This window comes from Pollachius pollachius (genome assembly GCF_949987615.1).
Source record: "Pollachius pollachius genome assembly, chromosome: 6".
In the NCBI taxonomy this organism is placed as follows: Eukaryota; Metazoa; Chordata; class Actinopteri; order Gadiformes; family Gadidae; genus Pollachius; species Pollachius pollachius.
Genome location: NC_136939.1, coordinates 8,652,174 through 8,676,746, shown reverse-complemented (window position 1 = coordinate 8,676,746; position 24,573 = coordinate 8,652,174). Strand labels below are relative to the sequence as shown.

Genomic DNA, 24,573 nt, shown 5'->3' with positions numbered 1-24,573 from the left:
AACTAGGCGTAGTCTATATAAGGAAGTCTAGGATGGCCTGAATGGGACTGAAGACGTTTTGCACACCACTTTGGGTAGCACTTTACACTTTTATGCAATAAAAACGTATTGTTGCATCGGCTACATGGTGTGCGAGTTCCGCTCCTTTCATTGTTGTCAAGAAAGGCAATTCTCTATGGTGTCTTCGAATGTATTTGATCATTTCAGGCACAGATCATTTCACTTCCTATCAGCCCTGCACTCTGTATAACCTCTATGCTACCGCTGCTTTCTCTATACTCTCTATGCACTTTAATCTTTGTGGTACCGCTACTCTCTCTAAACTGTCAATACACTAAGTAATCTCTATGCTCTCTCTACCTTATATGCTCTCTTTAATTCCTATATATTCTCTCAATGCTCTCTTTGCTTTGGCCTCTCTATACTCTCTCTACTATGGATAGACTATGCTCGTACTTTCTCTATTAGCTATCTTTTTGCCATCAACAACGTAAACATCATCATATGAGCTGTTGGACAACAAGTTAATTGTCCTGCCCCAAACGGTGTATTCCTCTAGGCTCTGTTGTGGGGCAGCAGAGTTGTGGGTCACAGTTGTTTGTCATAGGAGAGAATGGAAATCGCGGCTAATTACTAGTTGAATGGCCAAAAATAAAATTGAACAGCATGATGTCATAATTTGTCTCCAATTTTTAAAAATGGAATTGAAAAAATTAAGATGAAATTTAATTGTAAATAAAATTAATGTCATCTATTTAGATCAAATGGAAAATTGAATTAAGGAAATGAAAGGACAACAATGAAATAAAAAATGAATGTAAAAATGAAATGATCAAGTAGTGAAGTGGCCCAATTGTGTCCTAACCCCTTGTCCTCCTGTCTGTCCCTCTCAGACTTCAACTACACGACGGACGGCTATGAGGGCGACGGGCCCGAGGACGTCAAGTCCCAGGACGGCTCGGAGACCATGCCATTCATCGACGAGTCTCCCACCATGTCCCCCCAGCTGTGCACCCCCCACGGAGACGCGGCATCCCCTTCCCCCCCAGACGGGCTGCTGCCAGGGGTGAGCACACACACACACCGCACACACAGACAGAGACACACACACACACCGCACACACACACAGACAGAGACACACACACACACCGCACATACACACAGACAGAGACACACACACACCGCACACACACACAGACAGAGACACACACACACCGCACACACACACAGACAGAGACACACACACACCGCACACACACACAGACAGAGACACACACACACCGCACACACAGACAGAGACACACACACACCGCACACACACACAGACGGAGACACACACACACCGCACACACACACAGACAGAGACACGCACACACCGCACACACACACAGACAGAGACACGCACACACACCGCACACACACACAGACAGAGACACACACACACCGCACACACACACAGACAGAGACACACACACACACACCGCACACACAGACAGAGACACACACACACCGCACACACACACAGACAGAGACACACACACACCGCACACACACACAGACAGAGACACACACACACCGCACACACACACAGGCAGAGACACACACACACCGCACACACACACAGACAGAGACACGCACACACACACAGACAGAGACACACACACACCGCACACACACACAGACAGAGACACACACACACACACCGCACACACACACAGACAGAGACACACACACACCGCACACACACACAGACAGAGACACACACACCGCACACACACAGACAGAGACACACACATACACCGCACACACAGACAGACAGACAGACAGACAGAGACACACACACACACACACACCGCACACACAGACAGACAGAGACACACACACCGCACACACACAGACAGACAGACAGACAGACAGACAGACAGACAGACAGACAGACAGACAGACAGACAGACAGACAGACAGACAGACAGACAGAGACACACACACACACAGACAGAGACACATACACACACACACACACAGACAGAGACACATACACACACACACACACAGACAGAGACACACACACACAGATACACACACACAGAGACAGACACACACACACACACACACACACACACACACACAGACAGAGACGGACACAGATAAACACAGAGACAGACAGAAAGACACACACAAACAGAGACAGAGACGGACACAGATAAACACAGAGACAGACAGAAAGACAGACAGACAGACCTGATCACCTACACAATAGTTCACTATCTCTTCCCCTACAACTCTACTGCTTGACTTCTGTTTTGAACTCACAGTCTGATGTAGGGGCAGATACAGTTATATAAAACTTTAATGACCTGGTTGGCCACTGGTCGGAGACTCGGGGCACATCAGAGGGATGAGGATATACAGCAGAACAGCTAGTCTGACTTGAAGTTTCAACATGTTACCGTCAACAGTTTAGTGGAAATACTGCACTAAACCTAAACTCATACACACTGCAGTGTGTATGGGGAAACTGCATCCCCGCAGCACGAGGTGCCGCATCAAGCCTAGTAGCCTTGCATTGTGGATGATGGGGTTTTGCAAAATATAAAAAACTGGGAACTTAAAGCAGCACAATGGCAAATTATTTAGTTTTTAAAGTTACCGGCAAGGCTAGCCTAGCCCAGGCTGGACAATGAAGTTGTATTTTATTCCATTCTCAGTCATCACAACGCTCAGTGTGTGGGTTTGCATGACATAGCCATTGGTTGTTATTCAAACAGACTTTTTGTCAAAGAAGTGAAACATTGTAGCCTCTGAGTTCTCAATGCCTCTTTTACAAGTCTAGACTATTATCTCGCACTTCATTGGCTCTTCCTGTTTGAAAGTGGCTGCTGCTGACCTTTCTCACTGAGAAAAAAGTGAACCGCTGCCTGCGTTTTTTCAGTTCCTTCTGAGTGTTGGTACATATCTATTTAAATATATATCCTTTTTTCAGCCTTTAACCACAATGCAACGTGCTAATACAGGTTAGAATACAGGTTTTCCGGGTTTCAATCAGGAAGTGACTCAAAGTCTCCAGCTGGTGTGATGGCGTCGACAGTGGCAATCAAGCCTGTGTGTGTTTTAAATAGGGACCAGACTCTGACATGGTGGAGTGATGGCACATCTGTTCGGGGGATTGGCTGCCGTCAGAGCTCCCATAAGAAACCCATTTTCCAGCCGTTTGTTGTTGGTTTTCTTTACATTCGTTGCATTTAAAGTACCTCCTTAATGCGTGTAGATCAGTAGAAAAAAAAAAAAAAAATCTGCTTGTTTTAATGCTCAGCCTTTAGTTTGTTTGTGTGTATTCAATCCGAATTTGAAAGAATATTCTTCAAAATTTAAAGTGAAAATGGTTGTGAGAATGAAATCATCTCATGTAATGACGCACACTGGCGACAGACAAAATGTGAATATGACTGAAAGATGTCCTTTGTACATCCGCTGTGTTTCCGCTATGTGTGTGAGCTGGAGACCTAGAGCCCACCAATGATAAACCAATAGCTCTATCTAGTGGTGGGAATGGGTAAGATCAACAAAGGAAAGGATGTGTCACCAACTAAAAACTCTATTTTCCAATTGTCGTTATCTAGGGCACAGATCTCATTTCAACTTGGGGGCGAAAACAAACATGGACATTTTTTCAAGCATATTCTCTGGAGGGGACATCGATTGTATCACCAATGTTCATCAAATGACCTGCTGTAACAGACACGCAGCCATTAATCATAGCTTAAAATGTATATGAAAGAATCCCTGTTTGACCATCAATCTTTATCACCCCATGTTGTTGTAGATATGGGCTGAATCAGTGTTTAGGCCAGATTTCTTCAATAACCCAAAGACATATTTCCAAGATTGTAGTCCTTTTTTTACCATGTCAGTTTTTTTTGTAGAAAGAACATTCATCAAATGTTTTCCAATGTTAAATATAGGTGGGGTGGAAAAAAGGTCATTCCTTAATTCACCATGCACTTCAACACATGCACCTCAATTTGACCGTAATAGCTTTGGAGTCCATATGCATATCATCCCTGGAACTGCCTCTGTAGGCTGTTTAACGCAACGCAGACGTACGGGGAATTCAAATGGGGGAAGCTTTTCATGGACGGCCAAGGTCTCCCCCTCCTCTCCCCTCCCCCTGTCCTGCATCTAGCCCCCTCAGCCTTAACTCTGCTTAGCCGGGGCCATTCTGCTGAGTCGACAAACTCTCCCTTGGCTGACGCAAGGAATCCTGCCCTGCCGGACCAAATAATACAGCCTGGATATGTTATTGTGTCGGCGCGTGCGTCCACCCGTGCACGCCTGAAAGATATTGCTTTGTCACGAAAGTCATGACTGCAGGATAAGGGAAGATCAGTGTAAGAACGACGTTGCATTAAACTCTTCATTGCATTGAACTATACTTTTATAGAGTCAGTGCAGTGTCTGGTTGAATTTCCTAAAAACGCTGTTTCCCATCCCGTTGCCTTTTTACTAAAGGCTTAATTATGGTTGGTCTTCGACGCAAGGCAATGACCACGCAGACGCTTCGACGCAGGCGTGAACCCGTTTTGGTTCTGCGTCGGTTTTTACTGAGCCGACCATTCACAGCCCTTGCTGCTGCGTCGCCTCGACGCAAGGTTACAAATTCTGTAGCCACGAGGGTCCGCAAGGACGTAATGGGTCCGTAAACCCCCTTGCGGTGCGTCGACGTGGAACCATAACTAAGCCTTTAGTACTAAAAGTGACACAGTACGCCACAGTCAGCAGCAGGTTGGGCTGGCGTGAGCAGGCAGACAGCGATGTGGGGGGCCGTGGCACGGTGAATGGCTTTCATTCGCACAGAGGAGCAAGGCACTCTTCCACTAGAGATTTGTCACACCAGCTTTCCCTCATCTTAACGATATTTACATGTCTTTATGTATGCGTCAAGATGAAGGACGGCGGGTTTATTTATATCTCTACTGTATCTATATTTAGAAGCTTTAGTCTTCACGTGGCTGCCGCTTTATCGTTCTCGGTTTATTGAGAGCCTTGCTTGTCGCGTTTAGCGTGCACGCTGTGTTGTCTGGCAGCTTGCAAGCGGCTAGCGAAATGAACCCCGGCTGGTAATCAAGAGCAGCCCAGGCTTAGCCTCAGCTCAGCACTAAGGGAGCCGGGCACATCGATTAGACAGGGGCCGATGGGGGAGGGGGAGACAATCAATAAAGGGAAAGGGGAAAAAGAACATGCTCGAGCCAATCCAGGAAGTGTATGTTGAGCATGGAGTGATAGGCAGTACAACGATTGGCCGAGAGCTGCGAGAATCTAGCAGACAAGAGAGAAGGAGAGATGAGGAGAGTGTAAGAGAGAGCGAGAGGCTTGGCGAGACCTATTGAGGAAGTCACTGAGAAATGGTGTGTGTGTGTGTGTGTGTGTGTGTGTGTGTGTGTGTGTTGCAAGGTTGTCTGAGCCAAGGGGAGGGGAGCATGTGGAGGAGGGAGGAGGGGTGAAAAGAGAGGCCAGACCTCATCGACTTTGAGCCGGAACACTGAAACACACACACACACAGACACACACACATAAACGCAGACCAGGAAGTCCAGCTGAAGGAAGGGGGTGGGGTTAAGTAAGCGTGCTGTTCCCTGTCCGTATCCGTGTCTCGATGCGGCGCAGGGAGAGTGGTGAGAGCGCGCTGGATGTGTGCAGACTGACTTTGAAAGAGGCGACGGTGGCGTAGAATAACAATTACAACCCGCCCAGGGTAGTGGGGACGACATACACACCGAGGGAGAGGGAGAGGGGAAGAAGAAGAAGAAGAAGAAGGGGAGAAGAACAGCAACAGACCGGGGGGAGGGGAGATGGAGGAGGATGAGGAGGAGGTGCTGGGCTACTTGGACAAGGTGCTGGAGGAGGAGGAGGATGAGGAGGAGGAGGTGTTTGAGGACGGCGATGGGGAGCAGGAGCCCACTACCCCTCCCGCTCCTCGACACTTCAAGGTGAGGACGGCGTTGGCCACGAGCGAGACGAGAGGCCAATAAAACCACTGTCTGTGCTAGCGTGAAGCGTGCTTTATCAGGAGCACAGCTGTCTGATTTGTTTGTGTGTGTGTGTGTGTGTGTGCTCGTCGAGCATTTGTGTGCAAAACACACACACACACACACACACACACACACACACACACACACACACACACACACACACACACACACACACACCTGATGTTCTCATAGGTCAGAACACTTAGCTAAATATAGCCAAGTGGGAAGTGTTATTAGTGTCTGTGTGACTTCACTGTGTGTGTGTGTGTGTGTGTGTCACAAGTTTTTCTTTGCAAGAGCAACCAGTTGGTGCGTAAGCACAGCTTCCAAAAGTGTGTTTGAAGCATACTTGAAAAGGAAAGAGTTGAGGAAATAGTTTTTTCCCCACTGGCGTAATAGTGTATGTCTTTTCTGTGTGTTTTGATTGCTGGAGATAACATGGGGATGATAACGCAGGGCAGTGCTGTTCTACGACTGCTTTTGTCACTCCTAATGAGTCACGAAGGACACACACACTTCATGCACTGGACTTGCAGTGTGTTTTTGTTGAAAGCAAAGCAAACTAAAATGGGGGAGTCATATATGGCTAGTTGGTTGCCATGGCAAACCATTCCATAGTTGTTAGCCGATGCTAAAGCTGCACGTTGCTACACAGAGTCTCTTTGTAAAGTCAAGGTGGGGGGGGGGGGGGGGTATTCCACACAAATTCCCACTGTGGGAAGAAACGGCTTTTCTCTTCTCCGTTTCCTGTTTCTCAGCACACTGAGATGACTGCTGCCCGGATACTCTCTACGTGGCACCTACAACACACACACACACACACAAGCACGCACACGCACTTATGCACACGCGCACGCATACATACAAAATGTGCTGATAATTATTAAATTTCCACATCAGCAAAGTCCTCGCAGTATAGCTAACTTTCCCAGTGGTTCATTTTCCTTTACATAAAAGGAAGTAATAGATATGTTCTTTACCTTTGAGACGTTATTTAATGGCTGATTATGCTTGCTTTATTATAATGTGTTACATACATGTTCAAATGTATAATCTCAGCGTACAGAATCATCTGAGTCAAGATCTCTCAAACACTCATTCAATCTCCCACCTTAATCTTGGCATTCAATAGATTTAGGTTGTTATCCCCATAACAGAAAGGATTGTGTTAGAGTTGTGTTAATCAATAATCCCGCATGCCCACAAACACACTACAATAATTTCTGATATCATGCTGAGAAAGGGTTTTGGTGTTAATGATTAATCCTGCCTGGGCAGGCCTACCACTACTGCCTCCTCATTGAGGTGCTTTATAGTCTCACCTTGGGTTATGGCACCACCGTGCCATTAATCCTATTATTAATGCAAACAATATTGCTCTGATTTGTGGTTCAGTTAATCCTAGAAAAAGCCATCTTTTCAGCTGTTCGTATCCTTTCTTGGGTTGTTACCTGTACACATCATAAAAATGTATTTCAAGATCTTGGTGTACCGTGACCTTGTGATAGGAGCAGGTTGAAACTTTCATTGTGTCCAAAGGTGGATAGTTGAATTACACTTTCATGGATATACTTTACACAAGTAGATTGTACTCCCTTCTAGGCTTTACATACATTACATGTGTGTACACGATGTTACTTAACAGTATGTCCCACATTATCGGGCTGGCACAGTGGGTTAGCCATGCTGCTTCACTTCCTTCACAGCAAGACGGTCCTCAAATCCCAGGGGGGGTCCTTTCTGAGTGGAGTTTGTGTTCTGCCTGTGTACACGTGGGTCTTTTACGGGTTACAGATGTGTTGTTTTTTTTTACACAGAACCATCAGGGAAATCGTCATTGGAAACTGTTGGAAACTGGAAAAGGGCATGCTTTCATAAAATAGTTGATGGGGGATTGGATCAACATTGTCTCACCTTAGATCCTGTAGTTCCTCTCTAGTCTCACTGATGGTTTGAAAACAAAGGCATATCTTGAACTCTGGCCTGATGGATTTTTTGGGGGATCTCAATCTTGTGATCCAGCTGCCTTGCAAGTGTACCGGTTTCCTCTCAAATCAAAGAAACTCGCAAGTTATCACTGCCCTGCCCACAACCAAGGCATTAATATCATATCATGTATGGGAATGATTATGATTATGTATACTTTATTGATCCTTTTGGGGAATTTCAGGAAAATTTAATTAAAGAGTTTGAGTTTATTATATTATCAATACATGTTTTCTAAAAGTTACTTTGAGACCTTCATTAATTTATCAGATTTCCCTTCTTAATGCTTAATTTAATATTATTATAAGGTGATTGTTATCAAACCATTTGGTGAAACTGATTCATTTTCATCAATGTCAGTCTCACTTCGATACTGAACATTTTATTAGTACTGGGGAACACCTCTCTGGTTGATACGTGCTAGTCAGTAGCACATTCAGAGCACACTGTAGACAGATGGCTGAACCTGGAGATTGACCAGCAATTCCGTGCCATTTCCAGTCCCAACAACAGTGAGCCATGAAAACATCAAGTCAGCCTGGACAAACTCAACAAACTTCAACACCTGCCCGATAAACGCATGGTCCTGACTCACCGCTCACAGCTATTTTCAGATATTTGCTAGACCTTATGAAATCTGTGTACTGAATGCTTGTTCTGTGTGAAAAAGTACAGTCTTTCTTTCCACTCAGTTCCTTTTCTATTTGTCGCAACATCATCCAGTTCAATTGGACAATTTAGACTTTGTTAATTCAACTTAAGAAATGGGTATTTTTCAGTACTTTCAACTGAGAGGTGTTACGCTCTCTTTTTTTTTTAGTTTTTTTTGCTGTTCAACATTCTCCTGCTCTCACTCTCTCTTTCTGCGCTGGGTCCACCTCTCTCTCCCCCTCTCTGCTTTCACACATACAAAGCGTGCCTTTACAGACTTGAATGCCCTTTGCTGACCGCCGTGTTGTGTGTCTGCAGGGGGACACTGAGAAGGGCCTTGAGATGAAGAAGCTGGTGCTCTCTGGCTTCCTGGCCAGCGAGGAAATCTACATCAACCAGCTGGAGGCCCTCCTACTGGTAAGACGCACACGCACCGCACACGCACCACACACGTGCACGCACACACACGAGCACACGCGCACAAGGGCTATAAGTTTAGGTTAGCGTCTGGGTTGAAGAGAGGACCCTAGCTGAAGACATTTCCTCAGAAGGCTCACTGCACAGTGCCTGGGCTGTGTGTGTTGATTCACCATGGGGACACATCCTGTTAGGGCGGCCTTTAGATTAGTGTCAGGTCTCTCCTCTTGTTCCTCTTGAGTCTCTTGAACGCAGCCATCTTTCGTTTTTAGTTGACTGAAGATGAGCTCAAGTTCAGGTGTACCTTGGTTGTGGATGAGGGCTTTTGTTGAATGAATATCCACTCTCAGCCCTTAATAATAATAAACAATAGATTTATATCATAAAGTAGATTCAGTCCCGGCTTTTGCACATTTTTACGGACAATATTATGGGGGTCACAATCTTTCTGAAACCCATTCTCACTCTCTCTCTTCTCTTCTGTCCTCTTCCTCTTCGTCTTTTTCTCTCGACTCCAGCCCATGCGTCCCCTGAAGGCCACAGCCACCAGCTCCCAGCCGGTGCTCACCATCCAGCAGGTGGAGACCATCTTCTACAAGATCCAGGACATCTTTGTGATCCACAAGGAGTTCTACGACGCCCTGTACCCCCACATCCAGCAGTGGGACGAGAAGGTCACAGTGGGACACCTCTTCCAGAAGCTGGTGAGGGCTCATCTTCGTGTATGTGTTTGAGTGTCTGTGTGGGCACGGCTGTGTGCCCAAGTGTATTATTTTGGTGTTTAAAGGAAGGCTACCAGAAGTAGGCTTGGGGCATACCTTTGGTGCTAAATGGAGAACAATTTGAGAGTTCAGAACCATTTCCTCATTAGACACGTTTTATCCATAGCAACTCGATTCAAATGCAGTGAATCAAATGCAGATCGTGATTAAACAGGTAGGGCTGAGGACATCGTGCTCAAGGATGTGTCCAGATGCAGGGTTTGAATCCAGAACCTTTTTCTTTTTTTTTTCTCGATTCACTCCTGCCAGTGCACAGGCCTTCCTGACTGATGTTAAATTTGGTATAAAATGGTTAGTATTTAATTTGTACATCTCAGCCTTGGGTTGTGTGATAAAACACCAAATGTCTGCACGATCTGACTTTACAGAGAGATTGTTAGTATCGTGCTACTGTGCACATCTATCGTCTATTCTATCAGTTAATGTTCTACGGCTCATACTTGCATCCAAAGTTGTTTTCTTAGCCAAATCTTAAATCACACCTTTTTCCATAAGGGTAAGGTTTCCTGAACCAGAATAAAATAGTGATAACATCTGTGATCTTGATCCAGCCTGAAAAACATCTCGATATGATATCTTGCAATATTGCCCACCCCCAGCTCTTCCTTATACTTCATCTTGTCTTAAAGAACATAGACAACCACCAGTCAGAACTTTACAAGCTGTGGTTTGTCCAGCTGTTGGCTGCAGCTAACTTGTGTGTGTGTTGTGTGCCATTACCGTGTCTTGTAGTTTTCTTAGCAGACCGTAATATTATAGACCTTACTGTTAGGTATAATTATCCAAGTGGGCCTGCAGTCTGATAGTATTACGCAGGCTCCAGGCTGTCTCTTAGGGGAGTTACTGCTCTTGGTTTTGCAAGAGACTGCCGCCGGATGAAAGCCCTTCAAATCGAGTAGGATTCTTTTTTGGATGAATACGGGGCTTGTGTGTGGATATTTATATGCTTGCCTGGATTTAAACATTAAAAAATGAATTATATAGTCATATGATTTTATTTATTTGATGGGATTTTTTTGCCTAGATGGACAGAAAGGTCGATTTAAAGATGGAGAGGGAAAGACATGGTTTTGCACCATTTTTTTTACCAAAGATTGAATGAATACACATAGGCTAATCTACCTACTCCTTCTCAAGCCAATTAGTTTCACTAAAAACACATCTGTTCTGGATGTTTTGCCTCTTATTTTGTTGTTTTCTAAAAACACATTCAGTGGTTCTAACAATGTGAGTCTCGAGTAACAACTTCAGAACAGCATTTAGCGGTTTTTCGAGTGCAGCATATTATTTACTTCCAATGCTGATGAATCAAATTTTTTTCCCAGTTGTACAAGATGAAATCCTTTCTATTGCGGTGACAAGTCAAAAGTCATGGAAATTTCTGTCCTCTTTGTTGGATGTTAAACAAGTTTTAAGGGGTTAATGACTGCCTGTTCAACAGCAAATTCTCTCTATTCAAGATTTCATAGTATGAAAAAATAGGATCAGTTTTTTTTAGCCAAAGATTATTTACATTGACCAATTCATGTTTGAGTGATATTTAGCTATGAGGCACCTTCGTTGCTTGACTTTAACAAATGTTCAGAAAGTGACGTATTACTAAATGAGAAAACATACCCCATTGGACCACATTAGAGATGTGAACGCCGAAAGCCACGGCAGACAAAAAGAGACACATTAAAGTGCTAAAAATACATCTCCCATTACGCTATGATTCACTGTTTCTTGGACCAGTGTTCACAAAGGACTTGGCACCTTCCCAGGCAGTGGTGGTGTAGAATTAATAAACTGTTGCAGCAACTGAAGCTACGAGCTGGCTTTATTTACAAGGTAAAAAAAGCAATATTCCAGTTGCGCTGACTTAGAAGGCTGCATTATAAGTGTGTTCACCACAAATATCAATCTGTTTTGTGTTCTTCTTTGTAAGAAAGGAGATTCAACTTTACTGTTTGTTTGCACAGAAATGTGCTTATCCTCATACGCTTCCACAATCATCAACAGAAAAAGAAACAGAAAAATATACAAAATGTAAAACATAAACACATCAAATTCTCTTTCTGTCTTTCTCTCTCCCGTCGTGTCTCGCTCTCGCTCTGTCTGTCTTCCTCTCCCTCCCCATCCCTCTCTCTCTATCTTTGGAACCACCAACAGGAGTCCCAACACCCAGTGACACCCATTAGTAAAGTCATCAACACCCATCTGTGCTGCGCTGGTGTGTGTGTGTGTGTGTGTGTGACGTGTGTGTTGGTGTGTGGGTGGTGACGGCTAAATATGTAGTTGGGCCGCAGGACTCCAGGCACAGATGGTGATTCAATCATCCGGTTTGCTCCCTCCTGCTGTCCCATCAAGGCAGACGAGGGGCCAGCCCCGGGGCCAACCGAAGGAGTGGTTGTAGAAGTAGCAGGGGCAGTGGGCTACCGGGCAGAGGGTCGCGCCTTCTCACACCTCCAATAGAGACACGGCGGCAAAGCATCCAGTTGCTGCCTTGGCAACTGTCTCCAGACTTGAATGGCTGTCTGGGCTTTTCATTGGTTAGAAGCGGGAGGTTTAGGGCCTTAATTCACTGGCAGATTGAAACACCTTGATATTGTTGATGAGCTTTAATGCATGGAGAGAATTTATGAAGATTCACTTTGATTTGTACAGTTATAAAGTAAACCTATTCCCGATAAAACCAATTGAACCCATTTAGGTTTAGTATGAGTCATACAGTTGACTTGCTGCATAATGTTATCATAGAATCTCACATTAGCACAGGGCCTCCTACATTCACTTGGCTTATTCAAGCTAGAGATACAAAGCTGTCATTTTGGTATGAATAAATGTCATGCGTTGTGCTTGTGGAACAGTGCTCTCTAAGTATGGTGAGGACAAAGATGAGGATACGTGAGCTGGGTACACAGGACTCTATAGAGACATGGTGTTAAAATGCTATCAGAACTGCTAGGTCTTAGCTCCTCTGTGAAGGGACAGCATCACTGGCTGTTGGTTGCAAAGCACAGTGTTGCTTATAGAAATAGTGGAATCCCCCTTCTGTTTTTCAATACCTGTTATTAATATGACAAGGAAGTTTACTTCCTTGTCATATTAATAAATATATGACATATAATACTTCAAACCCCGGCGAAACAGCTTTTTTGTCCACATTTTGCGGTATATTTTGATCAGCACGTTGAGCTAAATTTAATCCATTTATCAAAGTGCTGCATTATGCTGTACTGCGTGGGTGCTATTTTTATTATTAGTATACACCAAAATCACCAAAATCGTATACACCAAAATCACTTTCATGTTTTCAACATGAAAAAACCGAGACTCATCTCAACCGCTCAATAAAGTTGACAATAATCCATAACAACCCTTTTTCAAGTAAATATTGTGCAAACCGTTTAACCTAACATTTAGAGCTTGTTCACCACTTCCCAAACTCCTCTAAACGGTCCACAGGGAGTTACATTGGCCTGTCACAGTTTAAGTGAAGGTGTCCCTTGACAATAGCAGACTGATTCCTTGCGACACCAGCAAACTGCTGTGTGCTGTAAGGTGTTAGTGAGATATTGGTGATCATGAATGAACTAGTTGTTAACCAATCATTGACTCTTGACTTTCGAATGCAATTGTCGAACGTTTCTTTAATTCCTGCAGAGTTTGCTGAATGGTTTATGAACACTAGATATTTGTTTGAAATAGTACTTATTTGTCATGTTATTCCTTTTTAGTTGGCTTTTGATTGCTAAGTTGTGTCTTTTTTTAATTTCTTAATATACTAAATTTACTTCCAGTAACTGTCATTTATTTCTCCTGATATCTACATATGGACCGCACAGCACGGTACACGATAAGTGGCTTAGCAGACATAAATTGTTTATTCCAAAGTGTGGAAAGAGAGGTTGGCTTCCAGTTGTGGATTCTGGTTGCCGCATTTAGTGCGTTCAGATTCATCCAATTAAGAGCCTAGTGGTGACATCACGTGGACAAGGTGAACAGAATGTCTGTTAACGAGATGATAAGCAGGAGAGAAACCCAGACCACAGCTGTATTTGAATTAAAGCACCAAGCTCTGGGATGACTTGCTGTGTTTGAATATGACTATGTTGTTGGTGCGTGGGTGCGTACGTACGTGTGTTATGCCTGCCTTTAATGCCTTTTTTAACAACACAAGTGTCTCAGGGGAAAAAAGTGAAAGCGAAAGAAATTCAGATATGTTTAATTTAAGCTCTATGTCACTGTAAGGCCTTTGATCATTTTAAGTCTGCTATTCAACAAAACAGACACATTTTATTCCAAATTTACTTTGCAGGCAAAGTGTCTGATTTAATTAAAATAATTAGCACTCTGTACTGTACGGCAGTGTTCCTTTCATACCACCAAATACCTACTCTGCTGCACAGTATCATTCCTTCCACACTATACAATACCTCCTCTACTTTATAGTGATGTTCTATTTTTTACCAAACAAAGCCTACCTTTTATCTCCATCCCCCTATGCCTAGACTAGAATACGTTAGGATAAAAGCAAGTTGCCCCTCTCTGGGTGCTTTTTGACAGTTGTTTTCTTCAGCTTGCTGATCCCTTCCCTCTGTGTGGTGCTTTTCGTTGCAGGCCAGCCAGCTGGGGGTGTACAAGGCCTTCGTGGACAACTACAAAGTGGCCCTGGAGACGGCGGAGAAGTGCAGCCAGGCCAACAGCCAGTTCCAGAAGATATCCGAGGTGAGAGCCCCCCCCCACCCCCACCCCCCATCCAATATGTTTATTTCAGTTCTTCAGTATTTCCTGAAAATGGGATCCACACATTTGAAAGGTGGCCTTGAAGACCAAGAAAAGACGCCCTTGTGGTGATTTAATGACATTAAGCTCCATGGAGGTCTCTCCATAATCAATGTCATTGATTCAACGTCATTGTTTAGCATTTTAGAAGAGCCCTGTTTCACTTTGGTTCAGCAATAGTAACATCGGAGGACAGTGTCAGAGGCTACTAAAAAAGGGCTTTAGTTTGGTTTTTGCCGTAGTTTTGCAGGTTTGTTGCTGAAAGCCCTGGTGCGGTGGCTTTCTAGTCCTTTTCCTGTGCGTGTGTGCGGGTGTGTCTGTGTTGCAGACACCTATTGATTTGACGTTTGTTTTGTGGAGCTGTGTGTGTGTTTATACATAAGGGAATTGTGTGTGTATCTGTCTATTCTGTAGTGTATATGCCAGAGAACTATGGATCTGTCTGTATTGTGGTGCTGTGTGTGTATAAATAAACAAATGTAATAATGTATTCTGTTATTTTCTTCTCTCTTCAGAACCTTAAAGTAAAGGGTCCTAAAGATTCCAAGGACTGTACCACCACCAACACAATGGAGGGTGAGTTTCTGAGTGTGTCAGCGTGGCTGGGGGGGGGTGTGTGTGTGTCCTGCCACAGTCGGCGTGCTGCTGCTTTAAGACTTCAGCCCTGCCCATTCTGCTTGTGTATGCAGTGGCGGGCTTTGGGAGCAGTGCATGTTAGAGCAAACTGCTCCTCTTGCTCTCTCTCTCCCTCTCTCTCTCCCTCTCTCTCTCGCTCTCCATCTCTCCTCTCCCTTGTTCTGAGAGGGGAGTCATTGAGCAGAAGGAGGGGTTCAGGAGGAGATGTGGGACATGGAGGTTTTTCTGGTGCTGAGGCTGTGCTGTAACTGCACATACGGTAAAAGCGGACGCGGTCTTCCCCGAAACCTTTTCTTTTTCGGTCCACTTTTATCGATGTTTTGCGTGAAGCGGATGCGATGTTGCTGCTGCTGTTTTTGTCGCCACGGCGATCCTGAGACGGGCAGTGTGTGTGAAGTTAGTTGCGACTCTGCTGGGGTGGTGATGACATTTCACACGCTATCAGGTGATCTAGTCTGAAGATGAACGAGGGTGACGGATCGTGCCGTTGGCTGCGAGAAACTTTTGGATTTAATCGTTTTGGAAAAAGGAGTCATATATTCCCACTGTGAATAAGCATTAGCTTTACTGTGTGTGTGTGTGTGTGTGTGTGTGTGTGTGTGTGTGTGTGTGTGTGTGTGTGTGTGTGCGCGTGCGTGTATATCTGCACTTAAGCTACCGAAGAGTGTGTCTCTTGATTGGAGTGTCTATACAGGGTATTTGTGAGGGGATTCTGCTCCTGGCTTGAGTGGCTGTGTGTGACTGACAGCCAGTGATCACACCTCCCAGTACAAGCTGCCGGGAGAGGTGAGGGAGCTGAGCTAATCAAGATGCATGAGGGGGAGCCGGGTGGGCGAGCTGGTGTCTGCGATTATAAGCATTGTGTTGTGCTGACTATATCAAGATCAATTTCTCTTTCCTTCCCCTTATTTCCCCCCTTCTGTCTCTTTCCTTCTCTCTGTTCAGCTCTCTCTGCTTCGCTGCCGCTCTCTTTCTGTTTCTCTCTCCTTTTCTTTCTGTAACTCTCCCTCTCTCCCTCCCACTTGCTCTCGCTCTTTATCTATTCTCTCTCTCTCTCTCTCTCTCTCTCTCTCTCTCTCTCTCTCTCTCTCTCTCTCTCTCTCTCTCTCTCTTCTTACTCTACCTTTCTCCTCTGAGGACAAAAATGAAAAGTCTTAAAACACAAAAACTTGTCCTGGGATTTCTCTTTCTCCCTACCTCATCACTCTCTTCATCACTCTTTATCTCGTTCTCTGCCTTTCCCTTCATTCTCTCTCTCCCTCTCCCTCCCTCTCTCACTCTACCTCCCTCTCTGCCTTTCCTTACGCTACCTCTCTTCTCAATAGAACACATGCAGGTTGATTGTTATGCGGATGCCTACGGGATGCGGGTTGTTGCCATGGCGTTCCCCCCCCTCTCTGAAACAGCGATGGCGTCTCTGCGTCCTCCACGCTCCCAGAACAATCAGCCCACTGAAGGGTACCCTGGGTACTGCCTTGATTGCACTGTGTGGTGATAATTACCGCAATAACGCTTGGAGGATGCAGGAAGGACGTTGGTGCTCTTTGGGAAAGATTGCTGTGGTGCTATTCGTAGAGAAGAGTCACAGATGACTCGATTGACGTTGTTTCTTTCCTCCATCTATCCTCCTGTCTTTCCGCTCATCCATCCGACCATCCAAGCACAGCCTGTGCCTGATTGGTTTGTGTAGTGGCTTAGGGCTCCTCTTAAACAACATAAGTTCTGCGGTCCCTCTGATCAGCCAGATGAACTTTATTTGCAGAAGCTGGTCTCCTCCAGCCTATATTCTGAGCCTGCTTGGTTTCTAGTTGCTGCAGCCACCAGACCACAGCCTCGTACAAAATTGTGTCCAGGCTGTGATGTGTAAACCACCTTATTTCCTGTAGGCTTGCATCGCATTTCATGTCGGTGCGCTATCAAGAACACCAGCCGCCGTTGTTAGGAACCATAACAAATGGGTTTGCTTCGAGCAAGCTGCGTGGCCCATGTTCTTCCGCTCTTCTCTTTTTATTGGCCTAACGAGGTGTTACTCTAAAGATGGCACTCGTGAAATGCAGCGCAAACAAGCTCTCAGTCCCCTCTGTTACACACGTCTGCCGTCTTCCACTGAAAGCAAGCAGATTGCGTAGAGCCATTGTGTGCTCTCTCAAATTGCCGTCATCAGGCAAGTCAAAGGACGGCTCCGTTAGGGGTATATGCCCAACTTCACCTCCACTATCTATCCTTCATCACTTACTCCCGATCAGTTGTTTGGTTTCTCCCCGAACTTCTCTTCCTTTCAAATCAAATGTTTCTAGGTATCGTATTCAAGTGTGTGTGTGTGTGTGTTTGTGTGTGTGCGTGTGTGTTTAACGTTATACTGCACATGAAACCGTGTAAACGTAGTGCATCTGTCAGTCCACCGGCCTTTGTAACAGCCATATCGTGTCCCTCCCCCAACCGTCACTGGGCCTTGACAGGTCAATCTCATCCTCTTTCTCGCTCGTGCTTGCGCTCTCTCGCTCTCTCTCGCTCTCTCTCTCTCTCTCTCTCTCTCTCTCTCTCTCTCTCTCTCTCTCTCTCTCTCTCTCTCTCTCTCTCTCTCTCTCTTCTCTTTCTCTCTCCTACACGGTGACAGATGGCTGGGTGGTTCAAGGCCTGTGGTTTGTAGCCCTGTTGACCTTGGCGGCGTTCATGGAATACATATCATGATGAGAGTTAAACAACAAAGAAGCACACATTTCTCACTCATGTCAATTTGAGTGGCTCGACTAGAATTGGAAATATACTGCATAAAAAGTAAAATCACAAGAAAATCAAAATTGATGTGCACAGTTTGAACTGCTCAACTCTCACGCATTCTCGGCTGGATGAGTTCTGGTCCTCAGTATTGAGCATGCAGAGAGCTGGTCTGCTGGTGGTGCTGGTGCTGCTGCTGATGGAGGCAGCATCCCTAATGGGCAGCCTCATCAGAGACCCAGCAGGACCCCCACTCCCACATTCTCTTTGGTCAGAAGCACATGCCTCTGTGTGTGTGAGTGTGTGTGTGTTAGTGTGAGCGTGTGTGTGTGTGTGTTTAACGACACATCACCCTCCCCTGTGAATTTCTCTCCTCTCCTCCTCTCCAATTTATTTCATTACGATATCTGAAACTATTTCACACTGTATAGTGCCCACAGTGCTGTGTTGCAACAGTAATCTAACGGTTATCATTTCTAGAAAATATATGTGTGGTATGTTTCTATTATTAGATGACACTAGAAAACACTTGACTATATCTCCCAGAACTGTTTTTTCTCCTTTTTCACCTGCTACTCCAATCCCCTTTTCATAGCTTATTTTTTTTCTCTCTCTCTCTCTCTCTCTCTCTCTCTCTCTCTCTCTCTCTCTCTCTCTCTCTCTCTCTCTCTCTCTCTCTCTCTCTCCGTGGGGTATTCAAGCAGCTCTCATATGTGTCATCCATGTTGAAGCTCTCTGGCAGCAAAAGAGCCCACTGAGAGCTAACCCTATGGAACTATAGAGAGAAGGCTTCAATCTTGACATGGCCGCTCATGGTTGTGTGTGTGTGTGTGTGTGTGTGTGTGTGTGTGTGTGTGTGTGTGTGTGTGTGTGTGTGTGTGTGTGTGTGTGTGTGTGTGTGTGTGTGCGCTTCTGCAGTGGGATGCCTCCTCCCGCCCCACCATGCAGTGCAGCAGTCTTGCTGTATGCAGAGTTTACCTAGTAGCAGGCGTTGCGCTGCCGCGTGCAGGCAGGGCCAATCAGAGGTCAGGGTTGTGAGCTTGGTGACTGTGAGTCAGCCCGCATTTTAAGCAGCTTGTCTGCTTGGGTTCAGGATGCCGTGCAAACACGTTCACACCGGCCCTGTGTGTGTTTGAGTGTGTGTGTATGCACATATATTGTGCACCTTCGTACCTCAGCCTTCTCTCGTCAGTCGTCACATAAAGATTGCACCGTTATCGGTTTGTTACTATTTGAATGTAGGAGCTCTGATCGAACTTCACCTCCACTCTTAACTGTTTCAACTCTTGCTTGAATCGTCCTGTTTTCAGGGACTCAACACTGTCTGTGTTTCCTTCTCCACAGCCCTGCTGTACAAACCCATCGACCGCGTCACCAGAAGCACCCTGGTCCTCCACGTGAGTTTACGCCCATCGTCAATCACACGTCAACCCTTCATCGCTCCCTGAACAAAGGCATCCAGTGGAATCCAAAGAACAAACCAGTCGACTCAAGGACATGTTCTGCCTAGCAACAGACTCCCAGGGGGTCTTCAAGTCAAACACGGCCAGTGAAAAGTCAGAGCTAGAAGTGTCTTTGAGTGACCTCCAAAAAGGCGCTATATAAATCTTATCAATTAAGAGCTCTCTCTGTGTGTGGTAGTAGTCATCACCCATGCCCAGGAGCTTACTGGCTGGATCCAAGTCCTCTGGATTGAAGTCTGCAGTTGAGCCGTCTCTCCCCCTTTGGTTTATTTTTACTTCCCTCACTTCCTCCCCTATGTGTAGCCGATGAATACGTACTCACTTAACAAAGCCATCAGAGTGGATGAGTGGTAGCAGATCCCGCAGAGAGCGGTGCATGCTAGCCCCCTCCACCTCCTCCTGCTTGAAGTTCCCAGGAGCACCAGTAGCACCAGTTATCCAAGTGATCTTGATGGGACCCGGGGAGAGCAAGCCGCAGCCGCAGCCAGTGATCGCTGCATTGAGGCTGATGAAAGTCGTCTTTAGCTCGCCTTGTATCACCGCTCTCGCTTCTCTCTTAAGCAAGCCTCTGCTTCCCTCTGTAGCTCAGTCCCCCTTCTGGGAATCAGATGCGTGTTGTGTTTATCCTACTGTTGTGGGAGTACACACCGGAGTCAGTCTGGTCATGCATTTTGCATGGGAGAGGAGATGCACTGATAGGATTCCCTAAAGGCACTGTCAGCAAATATACCAAATGTTTTTAATGAGGATATTAAACCTGCACTGGGGAACTTTCTACTGCAGCGATTTATGCCATTAAAAAAAAAAATATATGACCGAGAGGTTCCAACCCATCTAGGTAATCTTTCCCTATTACCGTATTTCCCGCACTATAACGCGCACCGGATTATAAGGCGCACCTTCAATGAATGACCTATTTTAGAACTTTTTTCATAAATAGGGCGCACCGGATTATAAAGCGCATAGCATAGAAGATACTGCAGTCAAACGTTTGACTGGGGATGCGTTATGCATCCACTAGATGGAGCTGTGCTAATTGTATAGCTCGTCACGCGCAACGCGATTTAGCAGATATAAAACTGGAACCTTTATGACAAAAAAGTAAAACACAATTACGCAGTTCCAAACCTTAGATTTTTTAAATATCTTGCAAACGTGAATGATACAAAGTAGAGCATCGCACCCTCGAATCTTGTAGTGTGGCCAGTCTTCCGCCCGATTTCCTGGCTCTGTGATCGTATAGTGTGACCTTCCGTGAGTAAGCGCAGTAAAATGCTGTGTGCACTGACTACGATAGCCGTAATGCTGCAAGCGGTGTGGCTTTATCGTAGTCGTAGTGAAACATTTTATTATTATTATTAAATTGTTTTTATTGGTTTTTCATACTGAAACATTTTGACAGAGCGCCGTTTACAACCAGTATGGATCAACCAATTAACCAATTGATCCATATATAAGGCGCTCCGGATTATAAGGCGCACTGTCGTTTTTTGAGAAAATTACCGGCTTTTAAGTGCGCCTTATAGTGCGGAAAATACGGTAATCCTTTTATTCTGGTCCACATGCAGTAATTGTCTTAAAAGTACATAGCTGTAACTACAACGCAAGCCACTAGGTGTTAAGTGTGTGTGTGTGTGTGTGTGTGTCTGTGTCTGTGTCTGTGTCTGTGTGCGTGTGTGTAGGACCTGCTGAAACACACACCCAAGGACCACCCGGACTTCCCTCTCCTTCAGGACGCCCTGCGCATCTCCCAGAACTTCCTGTCCTCCATCAACGAGGAGATCGACCCCCGTCGCACGGCCGTCACCACCCCCAAGGGAGAGGTCCGTCTGTCTGTCAGTCCGTCTCCTGTCTGTCCATGATTCTGTCTCTCTGTCCATCTGTTCACCTGTTGTCTGTATGTTTGCCCTCCACCAAAGTGTGTCCGTCTGCTCACCTGCCTGCCAGTCCAGCTACTGTCTGTTTGTCTACACACTGTCAGTCTGTCCACGCACTGTCTGACTCTCTGTCTGTCCACATACCATCTGCCCGCCCGCTGTATGTCTGGCTGTCGCCTGCCTTCCTGCTCCCCAGTCCCTCCCATCTGTCTGTATGTGTGTATGTACGTGTGAGCTTTGGCTGCAGTATGAGCTGCAACAATACATGTTTTTGCACTTATCTTAATGTGTGATTCCCATATATCACTGCCAACACACACTTCTGCATGTCTTGCCGAGTCTGCGTGTTCTTGCCAAGTCCCCTGGGCTGTGATTCCGTTGTTTCGACCACGACACACAAACACACAGTGTCCAATAGGTCATTCATCGCATGGCCGCTGTGAGCAAGTGTTTGAGAAGTGATTCATCTGACACTGAGTTTGTGATCACAAAGTTCAGCCGCTGTTTCCTTGGAAGTCTCTCAATTGGAAAAGTCACGGCTTCATGTAATGATTCATCCAAATGACCCCCCAGTTAGAGTAATGATTTTATTATGACCTGGCAAAGAAACTACTACTAGTGTTGTTCACAGGAAAAAAAGTGTATAAGCAGAACAGCTAGTGATCTGCTTATACACCACAAACTGTAGACGGTGTGTCAACAGTCTGTAGTGCAGGCATCTTCAAACGGCGGACCGCGGTCCGGGTCCGGACCAAGTGACGGTCCTATCCGGACCCATGACCAATTTAAAATAATGAGATTTTTCTCATTATTTCTCATTCTCATTTTTCTCATTTCTCACTGAAATACAAATTGAAAGGCAGAATAGTCCGTAATGATCTTCACAGAGCGAAGATCATGCACTCACCGAACTCCCCCCCCTCCCTCCATCTGTCGCGGCATGTGCATAATAGAATCACTCAAAATATAGCCAATCAAATCGTTTGTTTACCGGAAAAGCGATTTGGAATGAGAAAATGGCTTGCTCGAAAATTAGGAAAGTTCACCACGAAAACAGACATTTTAAAGATGAATGCACTGACCAGTACATGTTCATGCTCCCGCAAGGAAGTACTAAACCTTTGTTGTGTCTTTTATGTGTTGAAACCGTGGCGCTGATAAAAAGCGGGAATATTAAGCAGCATTATGAATCCAAACACAGATCCTTCGAGGAAAAGTATCCTCAGAAGTCAGAAGTAAGAGCGTGGAAAATATCAGAGCTGAGAGCTCAGTATGAGAGGTCTACTCGAGTCTTCACACACTCATTAACAGGCCAGCAACGTGCAAATGAATGCTCACTTAAGATTGCATGGATTTTGGGGCAACGTAAAAAACTTTTACGTTGCCCCAACGTAAAAGTTTGTGAAGGAGTGCTTGAACGCCGCTGCCGAGACGTTACTCGAAGGTAAACAAAGGGATGAATTGTGTGAAAAAATAAAGCAAATCCCAAATCCCTACAACGACAACCAGAAAATCCGAAATGTTATCAGATGACGCACTACACAACTTGATGCGGCTGTTCAGAGCGCCCCATCCTTAGCCATTGATGAGTCTTCAGATGTAACGGATAATGCCCAGCTTTTGGAGGACCTGTTGGGTCTAACACCATTTTAGACACACAAAAGACGAGAATATATTTATGAGGCTATTAAGGAGATGCTGTCAAAGAGGGGGATTGATCTAACAAAGTTTGTCTCAGTCACTACAGATGGGGTAGGGGAGAGTGGGGTAAAGTGAGACATTTTTTACATTTGCTCCCCTCTAAGCCAGCTAAAATGACATATCAGTAAAATGCACACATTTACCATTAATTCAGGATGTTTCCTAGCCATGGAAATTATCAGAATGAATTCAGGACGAAGGGCAGTGAAAATATGATTGTTTTTTAAAAAGTGGTCTTGTGTCTCACTTTACCCCATCTCAGGGGTAAACTGAGACAGACCAGCGAAATCAATGGGGTAAAGTGAATCAGCAAGGGGTAAACTGATCCACTTACTTTATCCACTCTGAAACTACCATAACAAAACATGTTGTAACAGTTAGAATCCTGACTGCTTGCTTGACAACCACACATTCCACAACTAATTTCAGACTAGTTACAGAATCATGGGGATTGTCAATTAAGCCCTTTTTTTTTCTGAACACTGTAAAGTAACTCTGAACAAAATCAAATACAACATAGTATAATTCAAAATGTTTTAATTAACATTCAAATGACAGATAGAACCAGATAGATTAGAACACAGTCTGGGAGTCAGAACACAGGACTAGATCCACATGGATTAGAACATCAGCCTACTCTTTGGATGTGCTTTATGTGTTAACTCGAAGTAGGCTACTCTACATTCCAGCCCTGAAGGTTACAGGGAAAGATGAAGAGTTGCTCTCTCCGTGTGGTTCCTCCAGGCCTTTTAGGTTGAGGCAGCTTCTTCACCACGTCACTTTCATGAACATGTGCCACATCATTTTCCTTTATAGCAAACATGGGTCTCTCGCACTCTTTCATGTTTCCCTTGATTCTTCTGAGAAATTGTGCAAGTATTTCGTCATCCTCAACTTTCTCAACCATGCCAATGTAACGGACGCTCCTGTGTTTGGTTGCAAAGTTTACTATGACAAAGTCACCCACGGACAGATCTGTGTTTCCTGGATCACTTCTCTCATCCTCAGAGCTCTCTTCGTCAGACACATCATCAAGTGGGACAGGGACATCACTCTCCTCAGAGCTGCTAACTACGATTTTCTTTTTGGTTGCTTTCTTTTTCGGTTTTCCCTTTTCTTTGCTATTTTGCTTTTTCCCTGCCAGTTTCTTTTGACTTTCTTTATAAGCCTTTTCAATTGCCTGCTTCTCAGGAGTATCAGTTATGATGGCTGTCTTCACACGCTTTCGTTTGGTTTGTGTTCTGGGGGAACATTTGGGAAGTGGTACGATTTCACGAGGAGACACATATCCAGGTCGGCTGGGAACACGTGGCACATCTGAGTCAGCTGGCGGGGCACATCCATGTGGACCATGTGCAGTGGATGAATTAGCATCATCAAGTGATTTATCTGCAGCGGGTGGACCATCTGCAGCGGGTGGACCATCTGCAGCGGGTGGACCATCTGAAGTGGGTGGACCATCCGGATCATCTGCAGTGGCAGGCTGCAGCTCAGGGTTTGGCCGGTCGGACACCATGGATGGTGCAAACGCTCCATCAGGGAAAA

The 24,573-nt window shown here is 45.2% G+C and overlaps 1 protein-coding gene across 1 annotated transcript in view; it reads left to right on the top strand.

The window, feature by feature from the left end:
- The window catches only part of LOC307077610 (active breakpoint cluster region-related protein-like), a gene marked incomplete at its 3' end in the record, with an annotated part of 77,900 nt that overhangs the window by 34,475 nt on the left and 18,852 nt on the right, over positions 1-24,573 (top strand). The window contains exons 2-8 of the mRNA XM_079739040.1: positions 894-1,066; positions 8,986-9,084; positions 9,603-9,788; positions 14,469-14,576; positions 15,149-15,209; positions 19,332-19,384; positions 21,133-21,273. Coding sequence (XP_079595166.1) covers positions 894-1,066; positions 8,986-9,084; positions 9,603-9,788; positions 14,469-14,576; positions 15,149-15,209; positions 19,332-19,384; positions 21,133-21,273 — 821 coding nt within the window. The remainder of the gene's footprint in view (positions 1-893; positions 1,067-8,985; positions 9,085-9,602; positions 9,789-14,468; positions 14,577-15,148; positions 15,210-19,331; positions 19,385-21,132; positions 21,274-24,573) is intronic.